The 19,028-nt window shown below is 41.3% G+C and overlaps 1 protein-coding gene across 9 annotated transcripts in view; it reads right to left on the bottom strand.

Moving 5' to 3' along the window:
* Positions 1–19,028, bottom strand: part of TEAD1 (TEA domain transcription factor 1) — a 403,944-nt gene that overhangs the window by 30,023 nt on the left and 354,893 nt on the right. For all 9 annotated transcript variants that reach the window (XM_069091245.1, XM_069091243.1, XM_069091242.1 and 6 more), the window contains one exon: positions 2,102–2,275. In XM_069091245.1, the coding sequence (XP_068947346.1) occupies positions 2,102–2,275 (174 nt within the window). The remainder of the gene's footprint in view (positions 1–2,101; positions 2,276–19,028) is intronic.

Here is a 19,028-nt window from a genome sequence, read left to right as displayed (position 1 = left end):
CTCTCTCTCTCTCTCTCTCTCTCTCTCTCTCTCTCAGTTAAGTCTACCAGCTGTCCGAGTTCCTTAGTTCTCCAGGCATGTTTATTTATTTAATGAGGAGAAGGGGATTAAAAAGGAGGCCTGGTTTTTTAGTGTCCCCACCTGTTCTGAAAACCCTCCCTCAAATTCATTCATCCAAGACACTCCATACAGACTAAGTGGACAAAGGTCCATTTGCACTATAAATAAAAACCACCAGCTCACCTCGGCTTCCAGCACAGGCAACACAGAGAAGTTAATTTTACTTTAATCAACACTTGTCTTCCAATAAAACTTAATAAATTATAACCAAACTCATCTTTGGTCAAGAAAACCCCACCACGTCTATTAATAGGTCACTTGCCCCAACATAACACTGTTCTTCTGGAATGGGTTATCCCTCTATGATACACCTCTCCTTCTGGGACAAACTGGTGGTGTTTGGCAGAGTATCCACGTTTCAAACTGTCCCCCACAGTACATATGGCAGCATCAAGCTTCCAAAGGAAAGTTTCCCCTTTCCTCCTCTCCTTGGAACATCTCATATTGGAGTCATTGTCAGAAACAACTTAGACCTTTTAGGAGAATGTGGGTGGTCAGTGGGAGGAAGGAAAGAAACTGTGAAAGGCAGTATCACAGCGTAGGGAGCTGGCACAAGGACTAATCTATGCCCCCACCAAGCTGATTTTTAAATAATTCACTTTTTTCCATAGCTTGAAATGCCACCAATTCTAAATTCATTGGGAGTTTTAACAAGCTTCTCTTTTCTTAAATGTTGCTATTTCTGGGGAAGGAGAAGACAATTTTCAGTCTCTTGCTAATGAGCAGCATCACCTGTGTGACTTTGGGTAAATAATTTTGTTTTCTAAGCCTCGGTTTCCTCATCTGTGAAATGAGGGGATCAGATTAAATGGTCTCTATGATCCCTTTCAGGGGAGACTAGGTGGTGCAGTGAATAGAGGACTGGCCCTGGAGTCAGGAGGACCTGAGTTCAAATTCGGCCTCAGAGAGTTAACACTTACTAGACGTGTGACCTTGGGCAAGTCACTGAACCCCAATTGCCCTGCCTTCCCTCCTCCTAAAAGCAAAACAAACAAAAAGATCCCTTTTCAATTTAAGCCTGATTCTATGACCCCAAGTCAGACTGCTTTCTTCCAAGTGATCAATAGCACTAATAATGATAGGAGCTGAGATCTTCTTTTGGAATGAATTACAAAGAGAGGCGATTTTGGAGCAAGTTACAGAATAAAACAAACTGAAGTGGTGAGCGAATGTTGTGGGGATCTCAGGGGGACTGAGGGAAAGAGCACTGATAGGTGGGGGAATGGTAAAGAAAAGGAGGTGAGATGTCAACAATTTTGGCTTATTTAAAAATTCCCTCAAGTGCCACACTCAGAAGAAAGGTGGCGGTGGGGAGGGACTCATTTTTTTTTCTTTCCTGATGCTTTCTATGTAATCCCAATTGCAAAGACGCAGAACTCCAGGTTAGTATGACAAGCTAAATAGGCATGTATTTGTGGGCTAGCCCGAGAACTCCAGCGTGTTGAAGTCAAGTATGTAACCTGCAACACTCTTGAGTGGGAGTCAAAGCAGATTAAAATGTAATTGGAAAATATTTAACAAAATTTTAAAAATGCGATAAAATGGATAAAATTACACTTAAAAACCACACCGATATGTAGCCCATGAGGATCCTTCCAGCTGGTTGAGTGGCCCCTTTTTCTATCTGAGTTTGTACAACATTGCTTCTGTCAGGAAATGTGATCCATGGTCCCAAACAACAATCAACGCTTCAAAAAATCCATTTTCCTGAAAATGAGGATTGCCTGCACACAGTGTGAAAAGTGGTTTTCTTGCCTTTATCAACTAGGGGACTGTGTCATATTACACAACTTCCTCAGGCAATCCCCACACTGCCAGACAAACCAGAAAAGACCCAAGTTGGTGCTGATTGATAGATGAGCAAAGGGATGAATACAATGCCCCTTACCTAGGGAGCACAGGCTGCAATGGACTTCATTGCAGAACACACACATTTCTGACAAATCTATAGACACCACCCAGCAGCTGGTATCTTACTCACCCAGAACTTTACAAGGAAGAAGGCATTCTGAGGACCCTTTCCAAACAATTCCTTTAAGCCACCTTTCTTCTCAGGAAATTTGTCATAGATCTGACGAATGTCCACTGATTCAAGCAATGGGTCACTGTAAGAATGGTTGGCGTGGCCAATGTGCACGAAGAGATGTTTGTTGTACTGGAAGAAACCAAGAGACATAATGTTACCCCTCACAAGCTACTGCACACTCCAAGGGTATCACTAGAGCTTTCTCATTGGGATATTTTGGGGGATGCATCTTTGAATAAACTGATAGTCCCCTTCCCCACAGGCAAGATGTTTGTAAAGATGATGGGGGTCACATGTGAGATAAAGGACTGGGTGTGATATCAGAAAGATTTTCACAGAAATCGTGTCTCAGATAATCACTAGCTGTGTGACCCTAAGCAAGTAACTTAATCTCTGTGATCCTTAGTATCCTCATCTGTCAAATGGGGATTCATACTTGGAGCTACCTCAGAGTGTTGCTGTAAGGAGTAAATGAGATTGAGATGGACAAATTGTTTCGCAACCTTCCAAGGGCTAAATAAATGTGAGCCATTATTATTAACCCTTCGAAACTGGCTTGGGGTTCTTCCTGTGATACAGACAATAGCCTTCTTTTCTAGAAATACAGGAGCCCCCCAAAAAGAGTCCTGCTACAACAGATGGGAAGGGCGGGGTTAAATTTTTAAACAAAGCAGCAAAAAGCCAGAGTTTATGACAGCTTGCTTATTCCATCTCCAACATACAACAGAATTTCAGAGATGAGGCCTAATTGAAGTGTGACAAAGGCTATGAGATACAAAAGGGTTGATTCTACTCATGTTTGAACTGGCCAGTCGGGGATGTCTAGTTTGGTTCCCATTCTTTAGACGGCTATATTTTGGAGGAGCCACATCTGGACAGACAGTGAAGGTCATCTTGGCATGAGTCATGGGCCCCTGCTCTGGTTCAAGCTGACACGGATAAAGCGCCTGACCCACCATCAGCAGGGCATGTGCTCTCTCCAGAAGGATGTGGTAAGTTTTAATGAGTAAATGGATGGTACGCAACAACAATGAGGAGAGAAATCAGGGCGCCCCTGCTGGCCCTTCTTCTGGAAAGGCTGGAGACCTTCAGGGAAGGGGCAATACCCACATTCTCTGATGGTCAGCATCATACACAGTTCAGATGGCTAGCACAGGGATGAAGGTTTGGCCAAGGAAAAAAACAGGACTACGCAGCAGTCGAAAAGAAAATTAGGCAAAAATCATTGTTTCGACAATTGGTGGCTGAGTTCCTCTTTTGTTACAGCCAGTAATACAGAAGCAGCCACAGCAGAATTACTAGGGATTCAGAGCAAAGAAAATGGGTTGGTTATTTGAACTCTGACAGAGATAAAGAGAGGATAAAGAGAGACTAGTGGAAATGACCATGTGAGATCCACTAAATGCCTTCCCTTGCTTGCTTTAAGTCCCAACTAAACTTCCACCTTTTACAGGAAGCTTTTGCCAGCCCCTCTTAATTCCAATACCTTCCCTCTGCTCATTATTTCTTATTTATCCTGTATACAGTTTGCTTTCTACATGTGTGTTTGCATGTGCATGGCATTTCTCCTCTTAGACTGAACTCTCTTCTAGAACCAGGATTGTCTTTTGACTCTTTTTGTGTCCCTACTGCTTAGCACAGGACCTGGCACACAGTAATCACTTAATAAATGTTGAATGCCTGTATGACTCTTAAGTTTTAATCCCCTGGGAAGTATGGAAATAGATGTGATTCAGACTGGTTCTGCCTGCCCCTGGCCCGTTTGTATCTAGTTTAAATCACTTACCTTCTATCCATGCTATCTGATTATAGGGAAGTCAATTAGACTTTCAGAGCCTCAGTTTACACATGTGCAACATTGGGGGGTGGGGGTGGGGCAGCAATGATATCTGTACTCCCTACCTCATAGTACTACTGTGAGAAAAGTACTTTCCATGCCTTAAAGCTCTATATAGATGCAAATTGTTAGTGTTATTAGAAAGGAAAGTACTGAGTGTTTTTAGAACCTTAGAAAGAAGCCAAGAGAATGAAGAGCTAAAGGATTTGGCCATTAAACACTCAAACATTTTAATAAGGCAGTTAATGTAAGAGGAAGCTGGTGTATCTGAGAAGTAACCCAAAAGAGCATCTTAATCTCTAAAGTCAGACAGCAATGCCAAATTATCTTTATATGAGAGATGGTTAATAAAAACCTCACAAAGTACTATTAACCAAATGATCACCACAACACAGAATCATGGCCCTAATGAGTAAGGAAGATTTGGCTTTAGATCTCACCTTGACGCTTACAACTGTGTGACCCTAGGCAAGTCACTGAATTTCTTTCTCCCTCAGTTTCCTCAACTGTAAAATGGGGTAAATCATGATAGTAGAGTTATCGTGAGGATCAAATGAGTTAATACTTGCAAAAGAGAGCTTAACATAGTATAGTTCCTGACAAACAGTCCACACTATAGAAATATTTATTCCCTTCCCATTCCCCTTTCACTTCCTAGGCTTTTTGTACACCCTGATGCTTCTGAATTAGCTAGACAACTTGGAGATCAGAAAAACTTGTGATTCAGAAAAATGAAAATGATCCTGAGGTTTACAGGAAGGAAAAATCCCACCTGAAGATCATACATAGCAAAAATGCATTTAAGGCTTTATTTTAGGATGGGACGCTCTGCTCCGCAAAAATCTTCATGTTTCCCTCACATTGAAAGCAAGTTAAAGAAAATATTCAGGAACAGGGAATCTTCCCAGCTTCAAGATACCCAACAGTCCAAAAAGCAGCTGTAACAGCTGTCTGTAGATCCTGCCAACAAACCAGATGCTATTGCACCAAAAATTCCAGGATGGTATAGCAGGTCGGACAGCTGGGCTGCCACCAGGCAACGTTCTGAAGACGTAAATGTATAATCTGATGGGGAGAGGGAGGGGGTATGGTGTGGGTTGTAGGAGGAGAATGGGGATGTGAGCACCCACACAGGGAGTGCTGGTCATTACATTCTCTTCATGCTATGATGATAAATGGATTCATTGTTTATGCCATTTGTCAGGGCAGTTGGGCCATATTTGTATACAATGTTAAATCATGACAGTGTCCTAGGCTCCAACAAATTTAAACCAAAGGACCCAAAATGTCTCCTATAGTGGGAGCTAATGTAATCACTGTGATTTAAGATCGAGATCAAAGCAAGTTCCAGGCCAAATGGAGGGAATCTGTTATTAATATGACATTACTACTCGAATCTTAATCTGCTATTAGAGGAAAAAACTCTGGAGGAGTTTGCATGGGGGAGGGGAGCGGCCACCTCCCTCCACACCCTTCCTTAGCCCTTTTTAAATCTCGATTTTTCCAGTTTTGTAAGTAGATGGTCTTTTAGGTCACTGTTGTTCAAGAATGCATTGTCTCTGTGGGGAGGTAAAGTACAAGCAGTCAGGAAGCAGTGGCTGCAATTCACCAGGACCTGAAAACAACGGATGCATTTCCCTCACTCTTTCCTTCTTGTTCTACTTCTTTCATCTTTAAAGGAAAATAACAAAAACGGCCACTTACTCTCCCAATAAGAAAGTTTCTCCAAAGCTGCACTGGCCCTGGCAGCTGTTCCAGCCGGCTCTTGGGCTGCCCAGAAATGTTAGTTTCTGTTCAGCTCTAACAGCTGCCGGAGGAAAACCTTCCATCTCTGGAGAAGCCCAGTGCAGCTCCACAGACTTCAGAGGAAGCAAACCAGCTCAGCAAGAAGAAAACCGGAAAGCAGCGAGTCTGGACAAGTCTGTCCCTCTGGAGAAATGCAGCAGCGGCACAGAGGTGTCCTACATCCCCTCCCCTGAAGACACTTGCTCTTTCTGAGCCAGTCTTCTAAAAATTCCAAATATGTAAAGAATGCAGGGCAACCATGAAAAATGACTGTTGTCAGATAATGGCAAGAGAAAAATTATAATCCACTTAGGAATGTAAAGGAACCAAGATAAATCAGTAACTCATGTCAAGGGATGCTAGCAGACAAGTTGTAACAGGGAAAGGGAAAAAACTCATCATTCATTTTCAGCAGTAACTCAGACATCCCATGTGTTCAAGGGTGGCACTGAGGAGAACCCATTCTCTGAGTCCAGGAAGGCAGGAATCACCTGGTGATGGAAAAGACTTTCTAGGAGACCAGGAGGAAGGAACAGATAACTTAGTCTAAAGGCAGCCAAGGGAAGTTAAAATAGTATGAATCAATGAACGAATGAATGAATGAATGAAAATGCACTTAATGCTTAATTGCAAAACACTGTGCTAACTGCTGGGGGGGGGGGGGAGAGGAGGAGGACAAATAGAAACAGATCAGTCCCTGTTCTGTAGGAGCTCACATTCTGAGATGGGGAAGCAATTATGTTTCAGATTGCCAGGGTCCTTAAGGTAGAAACTTTTAACTTACCCTTCCTCTTCCTTTGTGTAATTTCAAAAAGTTAAATTATGTCAACTGTGAATGGGGGCCTGAGGAAGGGGCAGAATTCCCCAAATGTACATATGCAACTCCAAAAGTTACTTTGCAGATTCCCCATCACCCTAAGGCACTCCCTCCTCACCTCTATATCACAGAATCCCTAAGTACCTTTAAGATCTTCAGGCAAATACCAACTTTAACTTATTCACAGCCCTCCCAGCCCTGATTGCAAATTACTTTCCCTATATTTGTCAGTCTAGGTGTGGTTTTCTCTCAATAGAATGTGGGCTCCTTGAGGGCAGGGATCATTTCCTTTTTGTGTTTCTAATCCCAGAAGAGAAAGGTGCAAATAAGATCCCTCCCTTTCTCCATTCACTTTCATTTTGTATCACCATTCCTTTCCCACCCCACTGTTGGATCAAGGACAACTCCTTGGGCTGCCCAGGTGAAGGAGGAAGGTGCCAGGACTTCTCACCAGACTGACCACAGTCTACATCCATGGCTAATCCGAGAGGAGGAGCTGCTGTATTTGGAAAGGGCCTTTCCAAAAGGCCGCAACCTTTAGAATGGACATCCATGCCTAAGTATTAGAAAGGAACTATCATTGGGAAAGCAGATGGGTGGGGTCTACACTGACCAAGAAAGAAGATGTGCACTGGCTGGGCTCCAAGGTGAAATGGAGATAAAAACCAGTACTTCCAGATGCTTTCAGCTGTCCTATCACCTCATTCTAATGAAGAAAGTAGGTCAATGCCCCAAACAGCCCAGTAATAAGCCAAACCTGCCCAAGAGAAAGGCAGAAGAAACAAGTGCAATGAGGGTGAGTTGGCTGATCATGAACTAACTCTTTATTTTTCAGGACAGCATTTAACAGTCTTATTGAGAATTACACTGGAAGACCACCCACCCACCATGTCCCACAGGGAGATCCAAACACCAGGTCCAAATCAGACACACTATAATATTGTGGAGAAACCTTGGAATCAGGATGACTTCACTTCAAATGCTGCTTCTGACACTTACTAGTTGACCATGGGCAAGTCAATAAGCCACTCTGAGCCTCACTTCAGAGATTAATAACACCTATATAAGGATATATAGCACGTATACCATTCCATACCTTTGCACTGGCTGTCCCTACTCTCACCAACACTTTCTACACCTGCAATACTCTCTTCGTCTCTGCTTCTTAGAACGCTTACATTCTTTCCTTTAAGATTCATCACAAGGACCCCTTCTGCAAGAGGTCCTGACCAATGCCCTTGCTGCTAGAACCTTCCCTTCTGAGGTTACCTTCTACTCTGTGTTTATCTTCTACATAGATAGTTACTGAAGCATGAAAGGGGACTGCCATGAAGAATAAATGGGACAGTGTCTGTTAAATCTCTTTTCAAACCATAAAATGCTATAAAAATACATGGGTTCATCAAAAATAAATAAATAAACAACAACATCAAAACCCAAACAACTATCAGGATGTCCTGATCTTCCTGGCCTGAATTCTGCAGAAATCACCAAAACTATGGAGTGAGGTATGTTTGTTTACCTCATCAGAAAGTGCAAAGTGCTTTGCAGAGATATTTACATAGTCATATGGACCACAAGTATGACAGGCATATGATGAACATACAAGAATGCTAAACATTTGTATGATGCCTTATGTCTGAAAAGCACTTTCACACCCCTCCCTCCCCCCACTTCCTAATTTGATCCTTACAACCATAGGAGAAAAATCGTGTTGATGTTATTACCACCCATTTCCCAGATGAACAAAGTGAGGATTAGAGGGGTTGGGTGACTTGGGTAAGGTCAAGAGGATTTACTCATTTACTAATCCTGGACAAAGGGATCTGAGATCTAGTCCTTCTGGCACCATGTTAAGGGTGTTTTCCATTTCCCTGGCTAGGCTGCATTTCCATACTGTACATCAAATATGTGGTAGGTATTAGGGTCTGAAAGGAGGGGAGGGCCTACAAATATTTTTGTGCTGTTTTACAAAAGGGCCTAAAGAGAATCATTATCTAAGAGGAGATTTGTGCACATCCCTTTCATAGGCACAGTGACTGATGAGGCAGCCCCAGAAGGTAAAGGGCATCATGGCACAGCATGGCGCTTGCCAGCTCTGGGCTCGAAGAAGGTGTAGCTGCTAGGAAGAACCAGGATGCCCCACAGGGAGAGCAGAACTCTTTGTACTGCTGGGGAAACCACAGTGATGATTCCCACTCATCTGGGCTTCCTTATGGAATGCAACTGGACAATACTTACACTTTCCCTAGCCTCTGAGATTCCGTTTCCAAGAAGGCTACAGGCCTGTCTAATCTTACTGCCCCCTTATTTCCCTCTACAAATGCTAGGCAAGAATTATTTGGCTTCCTTTTCTCTCTCTCTTCATGTACAGTCAATTGGCTAAAGTCACTTTTTGAAGAGTCCACAGTTTGAATGGCCCTAGCTGGAAATTATAGACTTTGATATGAAATATGTAAAAAGCCCATTTTCAAATGTTACTAACTTATAAAAAAAATCTTTTTTTTTTTTTAGAATCTTCTCCACAAAATCTTTTGTTTCCCCTTGTGTTTCTAGTAGAATCAAGTTTCATAGCATTAGTCTGACTTACTTGATTTTATACCAATATCAACAACTACCAAAGTTAGCCCACTTTCTATTCCAACAGTTATAGTCAGCAGAGGGAGCTCATAGCACTCACTTCCTTCTCTCCTCGACCTAAGAAAGTACAGACCATTTCATTTGCTGGCTACAGAATTGGGACAGGGCTGTGAATGCTTCTGTACCAGCAAACCATCCAAGGCACCTTCACATTGAAGTCTGCCTCTGGGATCAGAAAGCAGGAAGATTCTAATGACCTTTTCTCAAAGTTTCTTCTTCGTGATTCCCCCCACAGATTTTGCTACTGTTTATAACCCACTTCGCTTGCGTTCTTTCTCCTCTCTGGGTTATCATGATACTTCTCTACCTTAGTCTCCTTAGCAGAATCTCCTTCCCCCATCATGCTCATTAACAGTGGATGTCCCCTAAGGGTCTGTCCTGGTCTCTCTTCTCTCTCTCTACATTATCTCCCATAGTGATCTCAATGGTTCCCACAGACACAATGACCATCTGTATGCAAATAATTCTCAGATCTATTTATCCAGCCCTAAACACTCTCCTGACCTCACAGTCTCACATCACCAACCACTACAGAATATCTCTAGCTGGATGTATATATTAAACTAAACAAGTCTAAGAAATCTCATTATCCTTCCCACTAAGCCCTCCTCTCTCTTCCCTATTACTGCTGAAAGCACCACCATCCTCCCGGTTACACAGACTGCCAAAGTTGGCACCATCCTTGACTCCTCCATCCAACATCCCACCATAAATCTAACCTTGTAGCTTCTCCCTTTACAACATGTATATATCTCCTTTCCACTCCCATAGCCAACATCTTCCCATTCTGCCTGGACTACTACAATAGCCTGCAGGCTGATATGACTATGTCACCACTACCAACCCCACCCCCTCCATCTCAATAAATTCTAGTTGCTTTTCATTTATTACTTCCAGGATCAAATGGAAAATCCTGTTTGCCACATAAAACTCACCATAAACCTTGCCCTTCCTCTCCTTCCAGTCTTCTTATACTTTATTCTCTATAGGCATTTTATAATCTAACAATACCTACCTTCTAGCTATCCTTCACATATTACACTCTATCTTCTGCCTGCTTTTTCAGTTATGGTCCCCCTATGCCTGAAATGTTCTCCCAACTTAGCTCCAACTATGACCCTCCTAACCTCCTTCAAGAATCAGATCAAATCCCACCTTCTGCAGAAACCCCTTTCTGCTAGTGCCTTCCCTGTGAAACCACCTCCCATTCACCCTGAATATATTTTGCATGTAATAGACTTTTGTATGCCATCTCTCCCATTAGAATATGACTGCCTTGAGGGCAAAACTTATGTTTTTGCCTTTCTTTGTACCCACTGAGCTCAGCACAGGGTCCAGCACATAGGGAAGTACTTAATACATGTTTGCTGATTGACATACAACAAATATTTGAGCCATATCCAATAATGAAATTCAGCTAAGTCCTATCTATGAGACCTGGCATTTTTATAGTCCTTGATTTTAAAAAAAAATCATGTTGTATTCTTATCTTTTGTTTTTACATCATTTATATTTCCATGGACATTTCTCCCTACCCCCTCCCCAAAGGCATCTCTGTGAACGAATAAAGAGAAAGCAGGCTAATACCAAAAGGAAGAAAGTGGTTCTGCAAAACTAAACAACAAACTGAAAAAGTCTGACACAATATAATTCTTCCACCTCTGCAAAGAAGCAAGGGAGATGCCTTCTCATATCTTTTCTTTGGGACCCAAGTTTCTTCATCATCATTAAAAAAAAAAAAACAACAATTTCATAGTATTCCATTTCAAGCATTCTGCTGTTGATACTCTATTTTTGTAGTCTCTCTGTCAATTGCTTCCCTGGTTCTGCTTACTTCACTTTGTTTCATGTTATATAAGTCTTCCCATGCTTTTCGGGATTCATTTTATTCATTGCTTCTTATGAAACTGTCACCACTCCATTGCTTTTGTGAATATATTTTGTTTAGCCATTCCTCAATCTGTGGGCATCTACTTTGTTTTCTAATCCTTTGCTACTATGCAAAGTGCTGCAATAAATACTTTGGTGTGTATAAGGCCCTTTTGGGGAGGCGGGGTCACTAAACACTATAGAATATATGCCTAATAGTGGAATCTCAGGGTCAAAGGTATGGATGCATATTTTAGTCACTTTACGTAATGGCTTTCCAACATGGTTGGCCCAATTCATAGCTCCACCAAAAATATGATAGTATTTAATAGCAAGCTTTTGATAATTCCTCCAACACTGATTATTCCCATCTTTTGTCATCTATGTTAAGTTGATGGTGTGAGATGAAAGAAATCTCAAAGCTGTTTTGATTTGCATTTTTCTCATGTGATTTGAAGCAATATTTCAAACAGTTATTTATAGTTTAAAATTACTTTTTTGTAAAAGTAACTGCACCAAGTTTCATGTTTCTCCATTTTAAGTTTAACAGTTTTGAGCTGGTGGGATTTCCAAAAATTATCTAGCTCTTCCTGTCTCTAAGCTGGGCACTAAAGCCATTCCAATATCACTGTTTTACTTATATCTCCTTCTATTGATCATGGTAGGTTATCAGTTGATCCAAATGGTATGACTCCAAAATATAGTAAAGATGTGTAGGACTCCAAGAAGGATGGCTCTCTAATGCACTGGATTGTAAGTTTGGATGCCTGTGCTGAATCCAATAAGACATTTAATTAGGAGAAATGGGCAGTCTTATATTGGGGTTCGAGAGCCAAACTGCACAAGTAGAAGAGGGAGGAAGCATGACTAACAAGCTATTTACCTGAAAAAGACCTGGAGATGTGGACACTCCAAATGAGTCAATAGCACAATATGGAAACAGAAAACAACCAAAATGGAAATGTGAGAAGGCTATTCAGCTTCAAAGAAGGAGGAATTTCCTATCAACTAGAGCTTGCCCACAGTAAAATGAGCTGTCTCCAAAGATGTTGGCTTCTCCCATACTAGAAGACTTCAAGGGAATTAGGAGTGGCCACTTAAAAGTTACTGAAGAAGTGATTCTTGGCTCGACTCAATTAGATGGCTGTAATGTTAATGGAATCTGAAGATCTCCCATGCCCCTTTGTATTGGCAAGTAAGCAGGTGCTTGGCACCTTGTTTCAAGTTAACACCTTGTTTAAGCTATTTAATTAATGCAGAAGTAGTTAACACCTGCCGAGGAAGCTGCTGATGTAGCAGGAGGGGGCGGAATGGGGAGGGGCTATGCTGTATATAGGTAAGAGCAGAAGCAGGACAGTCAGAATTTTCTCTTAGTGAGCATCTGGAGGCTGAAACTTCTGCTGAGACCTTTCTTCTGGGAAGTTCTGCTGAGAACTTCCAAGAACCAGGCTGAGGAGCTACCGTGAGTGAGAAGAGGATTCCTGCTTGAGGGAACCTGTTCTGTTGTGAAGGCTAAGGAATGTGGGTGTTCACTGCATTAACCATGTGTGTCAAACGTGGCTACTGTAATGACTTTGGCTTTCTGACTCTGGGACTCAGTTTTCTGGTATTTGAATAAAGGCTTTGGTTCCGTCCTCTATGTGGAGAGTCTGCTACATTTTGTGATTTACAACTACACCAGCATATCCATAAGCACTGTGGATGTTGTGAATATTGCATTATTATTACAATGGCCTTTGTGGTTCCTTTTAATATTGAAATTCTACCCCCTCTAAAAAAGGTCTTCTCTGTTCACTGAAGTGGGCCCTATCACACCTTTGCTTGATTCAGCTCTCCAAAGGAAAAGACAAATGGATCACTCTTCTGCTTGAAGAAAGCAGAATCATTGCGTTAAGATCTCTGCTGGCCCCCAGTGTCCTTTAGGCCCTCCAAATGGACAGATCCAGGCTATCAGCTTTCACATGGATCTTGTACATCATTCCACTTTCTTTCTGTAGTGACTGATGCTCACAGTTCTTTCAATACATCTGACTTCCTGAGATCTTGGCCAAGGCTGTTGGGAGGTTTTTCTCTCCCTCACTTAATTCCTTGTTGTACATCCTTAGGCTCAACTCAGCCTAGATTCTTACATCTAGCCATGTCTTTGTCCTTCACATCTGATTACTCTCATTTTCCTCCGTACTTTGCCAAACCTTGCAGAAGTAAAAAAGGGCTAATAAAATCTTAGCTGATGCAAACTCCAAACTCCCAGGAGAGCTTGTTCATCATGGACCCCACCTCCCTCTGCTGGTCACCGAGGTGGTTGTTGATTAAATTAATCCCTTGCCTGTTGTAGTCAGACAATGTACAGTAAAACTTTCTCCAAAAAAAAAAAAACTAAAAATTCATGCAAGTACTTCCTTCAATTCATCTGAATTAACCAAATTTTACTTTAGTAAGAGTAATTATCTGTGATATTTTGAAGTCTTTCTCTATAAACTTAAAGAGGAAATTACTGTCTCTTTATACTTAGTTTCAAACAATAAGAAATGTGACTTCTGAGTCTGGTTTAATAAAGTTATGTAATATAGACACAGAACTGAATTCTCTATTTTACCAGAGCAGTAATGAGCTGGAGAGACACCTCTCCCCAAACTTCTCTAAGGTCAGACTCAAGGTAGACTTAACAGTTAACTCCAGGCCCCAGCCTGGCTCCTATGACAAGATACCTGCAGCATGTCAGAGGCAGAGAGAAGCTCGAGGTAAAGGATGGTCTGTGTTTTAGGGGGAGGGAACATCAAGGGCAAAAGTTCAGCCTTGAGCTTTCTTTGCTGTCTTTCATCAAAGGAATCAAGGCCTTTGATAACATCTGGAGGTCTGGCTGCAGCAGCTGTTGTCAGGATGGCTGCCCAGAGAAGATGGTGGGTTTCAAGATTTATCCATAAAGGAAGATGCAGCTGACTTGGGGATTGATAGAACTCTAATCCCTTTCTGTTTCACCTTGGAGGTGGCTAGGATCTGTGTCCAATGACTTAGAAATTTTTCAGAGGAGAGAGATTTAGAAAGCTGCATTCACCTTCAGAACCAGATGGGACAAAGTGTCTTCTGTCCCATATATCCATAATCAACTAAAGTACTTTCAGATCCTATTTCCTGGTGGCTCTGAAGTCTCCCTTGCCCCGCTGTGTATCCTATGTTCTTTTGCAGATTTCCAAATCTCTCCCTCCTGAGAGGTACCTGAACTGGTACCCAGAGTAAAGCCTGATTTTTACAACCTCCAGTTCCTAATATAATTTTTTTTTTGCTTTTTTTGGGAGGAAGGAGGGCAACTGGGGTTAAGTGACTTGCCCAAAGTCACATGGCTAGTAAGTGTATTAAATGTCTGAGGCCAAATTTGAACTCAGGTCCTCCTGACTCCAGGGCAGATGCTCTATTCACTGGGCCACCTAGCCGCCCTTTCTAATATAATTTAAAACACTCTTCTCATTCCTCATCTAGAGTCAAGAAAACATGTATGCCTCTTCTTTTCAAAGACCTACCTTTACCCTGTGCCTTTTACATCAGCAAAGGTATACTACGCACCTATGCATAAATTTTTATTTAAATGAGAGGCATGTCAGAAGTGGCAAAGAAAAATCAGTTAAATGTACATTGCCAAGTTATGAAGAGGCTGGGAAAGGAAGCCCTCCAGGAATAATTATAACTGTGATAATAGTGATGCTAAAGTCTTGATCTGACCCCACACAGGGGCTCAGAGATGACCCTGGGTTCTAGAAGATGATTAGTAGCAAAGAAGTTGAACAAGTCTTGCCAAGCCAGAATGGCTCTGAGTATGGCCCTAGTGTTTATTATGAGAGGAGCCTAGAATTTAGAGATGATCATCAGAGGCCAGCTTCAAGGTCAGGAATACTCAAAGACCATCTATCTATTCAGTCATAGAGAAATTATGAGCTGCATTGATGGAAGAAGTATTCACAAAGGTGTGAAAATAGTAGTGATAGCAACAATTCTAGCTTATCTAGTGTGTTTGGGTTTAAGAGTACTTTTCCCAAAAGAACCTCTAGGTCATACAAGTAACACAATCTGCAGTTTATAGATAAGGAAACTGAGGCTTGACAAGCTGAAATGATGGCACAATCTCACTGATAGCCCTACAGCTAGAATTCAAATGCAGGTTTTTCATTGCAGGTTTAGGGCTCTTTCTACCACAATGAACAGAACATTATAACCTACAGCCCTTATCTTGGCAGTGCTCTGGTCTCAGCCCTTCCCCAGGCTTCTAGCAAACTCTTTATGAGCTGGGATGCCAATGAATCCTTTCCCTATTTGGCTCAGCAGAGCACATGGGTAAGAATCCTGTTCAGAGAGAAGCGTGACTTGCTATGACTGGCAAGCTTTTAAAACCAGAAATTAAGCAGTGCAGATGGGCAAGGAGGCCTTCCCTAACAAAACAGTGTTTTAGAGAGCCCAACTCTCTAAACTCCTGCATGCTTCCAGTAAGGAGTACATGAAATGGTAGAGTGTAAAAGGGGATTAGGGCCTGCAATCCAGAGAAGGGACTAATACCAGTATTCCCAAAATATAGTAAATAAGTAGCATGGAAATCTGAAGCAGGACCATAAAACAGTTGTTAACAACTAACTTTTTAAGGACAACTTTGTATACTTAAAAGACTGATAAGGCCAAAAAAATCAACCCCAACCCTAAATTCTAACCCTAACCCACCATCATCATTACTAACATTTTATTTTTTAAGTAAAAATATCTTATTCATTAAAATATTTATTTGTTAAAATATTGAATTAACATAGTGTTAATTTTTGCAAAACCCTTTACATGTATCATCTCATTTGATCCTTACAAAAACTCTTCAATGCAGGTGCTATTATTATCCTTCTTTTTCCAGATCTGTCAGACTTAAGTGACTTACCCAGGGTCACACTGTCTAGTAAGTGCCTGAGCCAGAATTGAACTCAGGTCTTCTGACTGGAAATCCAACGTTCTATGCACCTCCTCACTGCTCAGATAAAATATTAAACTCTAAGCTTCAGGTTCAAAAAACAGTGCTTTTACCACCTACTAGTGATTATTTGTTATACATGCAAATTTAAATAATAACATAATAGGAATATTAAAAGGCATAAGTAAGCATGATATTAAATTTTAAGTTCCAACAAAAATCCCACCTTCTCCAGGAAGCCTTCCCAACTCCTCTTAATTACAGTGACTTCCCTCTTCTAATTATTTCCTATTTATTCTGGAGATAGCTTGATTTGTATAGATTTGTATACATGTTTACATACAAGCTCCTTTGAAGGCAGGGACAGTCTTTTCCCTGTTTTGAATAGCCAGGGCTTAGTACAGTGCCTGGCATATAGATATAAACACTTGATACACATTCATTGATTTATCATTTTTTGGCTCTATATAGCTTTGGTCAGCATTTACATATTCAGAATCCAGGTATATCTTATGAACTTGGTTGGGCCTGAGACACAAATTTATGATTAGTTGGGGACAGCCAGGTTGCACAGTGGATAGAGTGCCAGGTCAACCCTCCTGAGTTCAAATATGGGCTTAAACACTTTGTAGCTGTGTGACCCTGGGCAAGTCACTTACCCGTGTTTGCCTCAGTTTCCTCATTTGTAAAATGAACTAGAGAAGGAAATGGCAAACCACTCCAGTAACATTGCTAAGAAAAACCCAAAGGGGATCACCAATAGTTTGACACAACTGAAATGACTGAATAACAAAGACAGCATTATAGGAAAGAAAACTAATAGTGTTATTTTTCAAAAAATCTAAAATTCAAGTACTTTCCAAAAATAAGGAGGCAGCCATAATCTTTCAATTTCCCCTGCCCCCATCCCTCTCCTAACCCCACCAAAATAAAAGCAAAAAACATACTTTTTTTATTCCAAGGTCTGGCCCTTTTAATTTATACCAGATCTGTAATAAATTCTAGATTCCTGCAAAACTAAAGAAGTCTAGTCATATGCAGTGTGAAAAAACAAACTTAAGGACATTACAAAGTTCACTTAAACCACCATGTACTATTGGGCAGGGAAGCTGCTGCACATTGCTTTTGCTGGCCTGGACACATGGAACAGCGTCAGTGTTGGCCAACCTGGGTCCAAATAGGCCTTTTAGAGATGAACAAAATAATGGGCAGGGGGTAGTCATACCCAAGGCCTCTCAGGTTGGCTTCCAAGCTGATCACAAATCAAGAAAAGATAGGGTCATGCTGCCAGAATTCAAGTCCTCTGATAATTCCAGGTCTGGAAGTTACCAGAAAAGATCATTTGGTCCAAACTCTGCCTTCTTATCTGTGCATGAGAGATGGGTCTCTACTTTCTTCATAAACATCTCCAGGAATTTTAGTTGGAAATATTAAAATAAGGAGAAGTGCAGCATGGATGGAAAGTTGGGTCTCCATTAAGAAGAGTCCTATCTCTGATAAATACTGTCTATAGGACTCTGGGCAAGTCACTTAAGAGTGTAAGTTATAGTACTGATTAATGGGAGCTTCCCATGTCAATAAAATGACGGATTCTTCACTTAGACTAGATCAAAAGTGTCTAACACAGAGCCCACTGGGCACTTAGCATTTCTGAGTGCAGCTGAAACCAATTTAAAATGTAATTGGGAAATAAGACCCCCTCCCCCCAACTCTGTCTCTCTGTCTGTCTGTCTCTCTCTGTCTCTGTCTCTCTGTCTGTCTGTCTCTCTCTGTCTCTGTCTCTCTCTCTCATCCCCCACTTACACTGAGATTGCCCAAGAAAATTCTTCCAACAAGACCTCCAACTCCATGTCTAAAGCTTCCAGAAGTCAAGGGCATTTAGCTGTTTCTATTCCCTAAGGCACAAATACCCCTAAGAGATGCATCATCATTCATTCAACCAATAGTTCATTTAACAGCTCATTTCCCACCCAGCTGCTCTCTTGAACTTCATGATCTCCAGAAACTCATTATTTCTGCAAGATGAAATCAACTCTAGCTCTCACACCTTCTCAGCACCTCTTGCCCATGTCACCCCTCCCAGAGAGAGGGGGAGGAGGGGTGGACATCTGGAAGCCTCTCCCAGATCCTCCACCGTTTAAGGAGGGAGAGTGCCCAGGACACATGTCCATCATTTCCCAACATACTCTCCTGGAATTCACGGTCTCTAGAAACCTATCATTCTGTAAGATAAAGTCTGAAATGCATACCGCCTATGATTACTGCCCAGCCCAGCTGTAGGACTTCTTCCTGCACTCCAACACACTGGGTGTAGCCTACCTTCTTCTCCTTTTTGTGTGCTCCTTCCCCTATTAGATGATGAGATCCTTGAGGGCAGAAACTGTCTTATACCTTTCTTTTTTTCTTCAGCACTTAGAATAGCACCTGGCCTATGGCAGGTATGTAATAAATGTTTATTGACTCATTTATTTATTATTCAGTCCCTATCAATTCCATCTCTATTAGGGGTTTATGAGATCCTTTTCAGAGAGTTTTTGATAAGCAGGTGAGCACAGGCCTCTAACATTGTTCATTAGGCTCTTTAGGACAAGGATGGAGGGAATGGGAAGGGGTACAGAACAGAAAGGTCAGCAATGTAAAAAAAAAAAAAGCAAATTTTGGCTCTTTTCCTCTTAAAATTTTGTTTTGTTTTGTTATAAAGGATCATTTTCTAGGAGGGGAGAAATCTAGGCAATATACAAACAAAAGATATCAATAAAAATCTGTTTAAAAAGAGAACCTGATGGAACCCTGAGTCTAATACAGGTAAAAAACAAAGTTCTCTAATAATATCTAAATATTTTTCAACAATAATAAAATTTTATTTATTTGGTAAGAAATGGATAAAACCAAAATGCTTACTTATGTCTCTGATCATAGCTGGCATTTTATAGACAGAAGCCAAGAGAGAGATAGTTTCTGAAGGAAGGAGGGACAAAGAGAAACTTTAGGAAAG

Source organism: Petaurus breviceps, unplaced genomic scaffold, assembly GCF_028583685.1.
Source record: "Petaurus breviceps papuanus isolate PSGF00001 unplaced genomic scaffold, PetGlider_PUasm1.0 188, whole genome shotgun sequence".
Taxonomy (NCBI): domain Eukaryota; kingdom Metazoa; phylum Chordata; class Mammalia; order Diprotodontia; family Petauridae; genus Petaurus; species Petaurus breviceps.
Note: the sequence above shows the minus strand (reverse complement) of the source record. Positions and strands in the feature narration are given on the sequence as shown.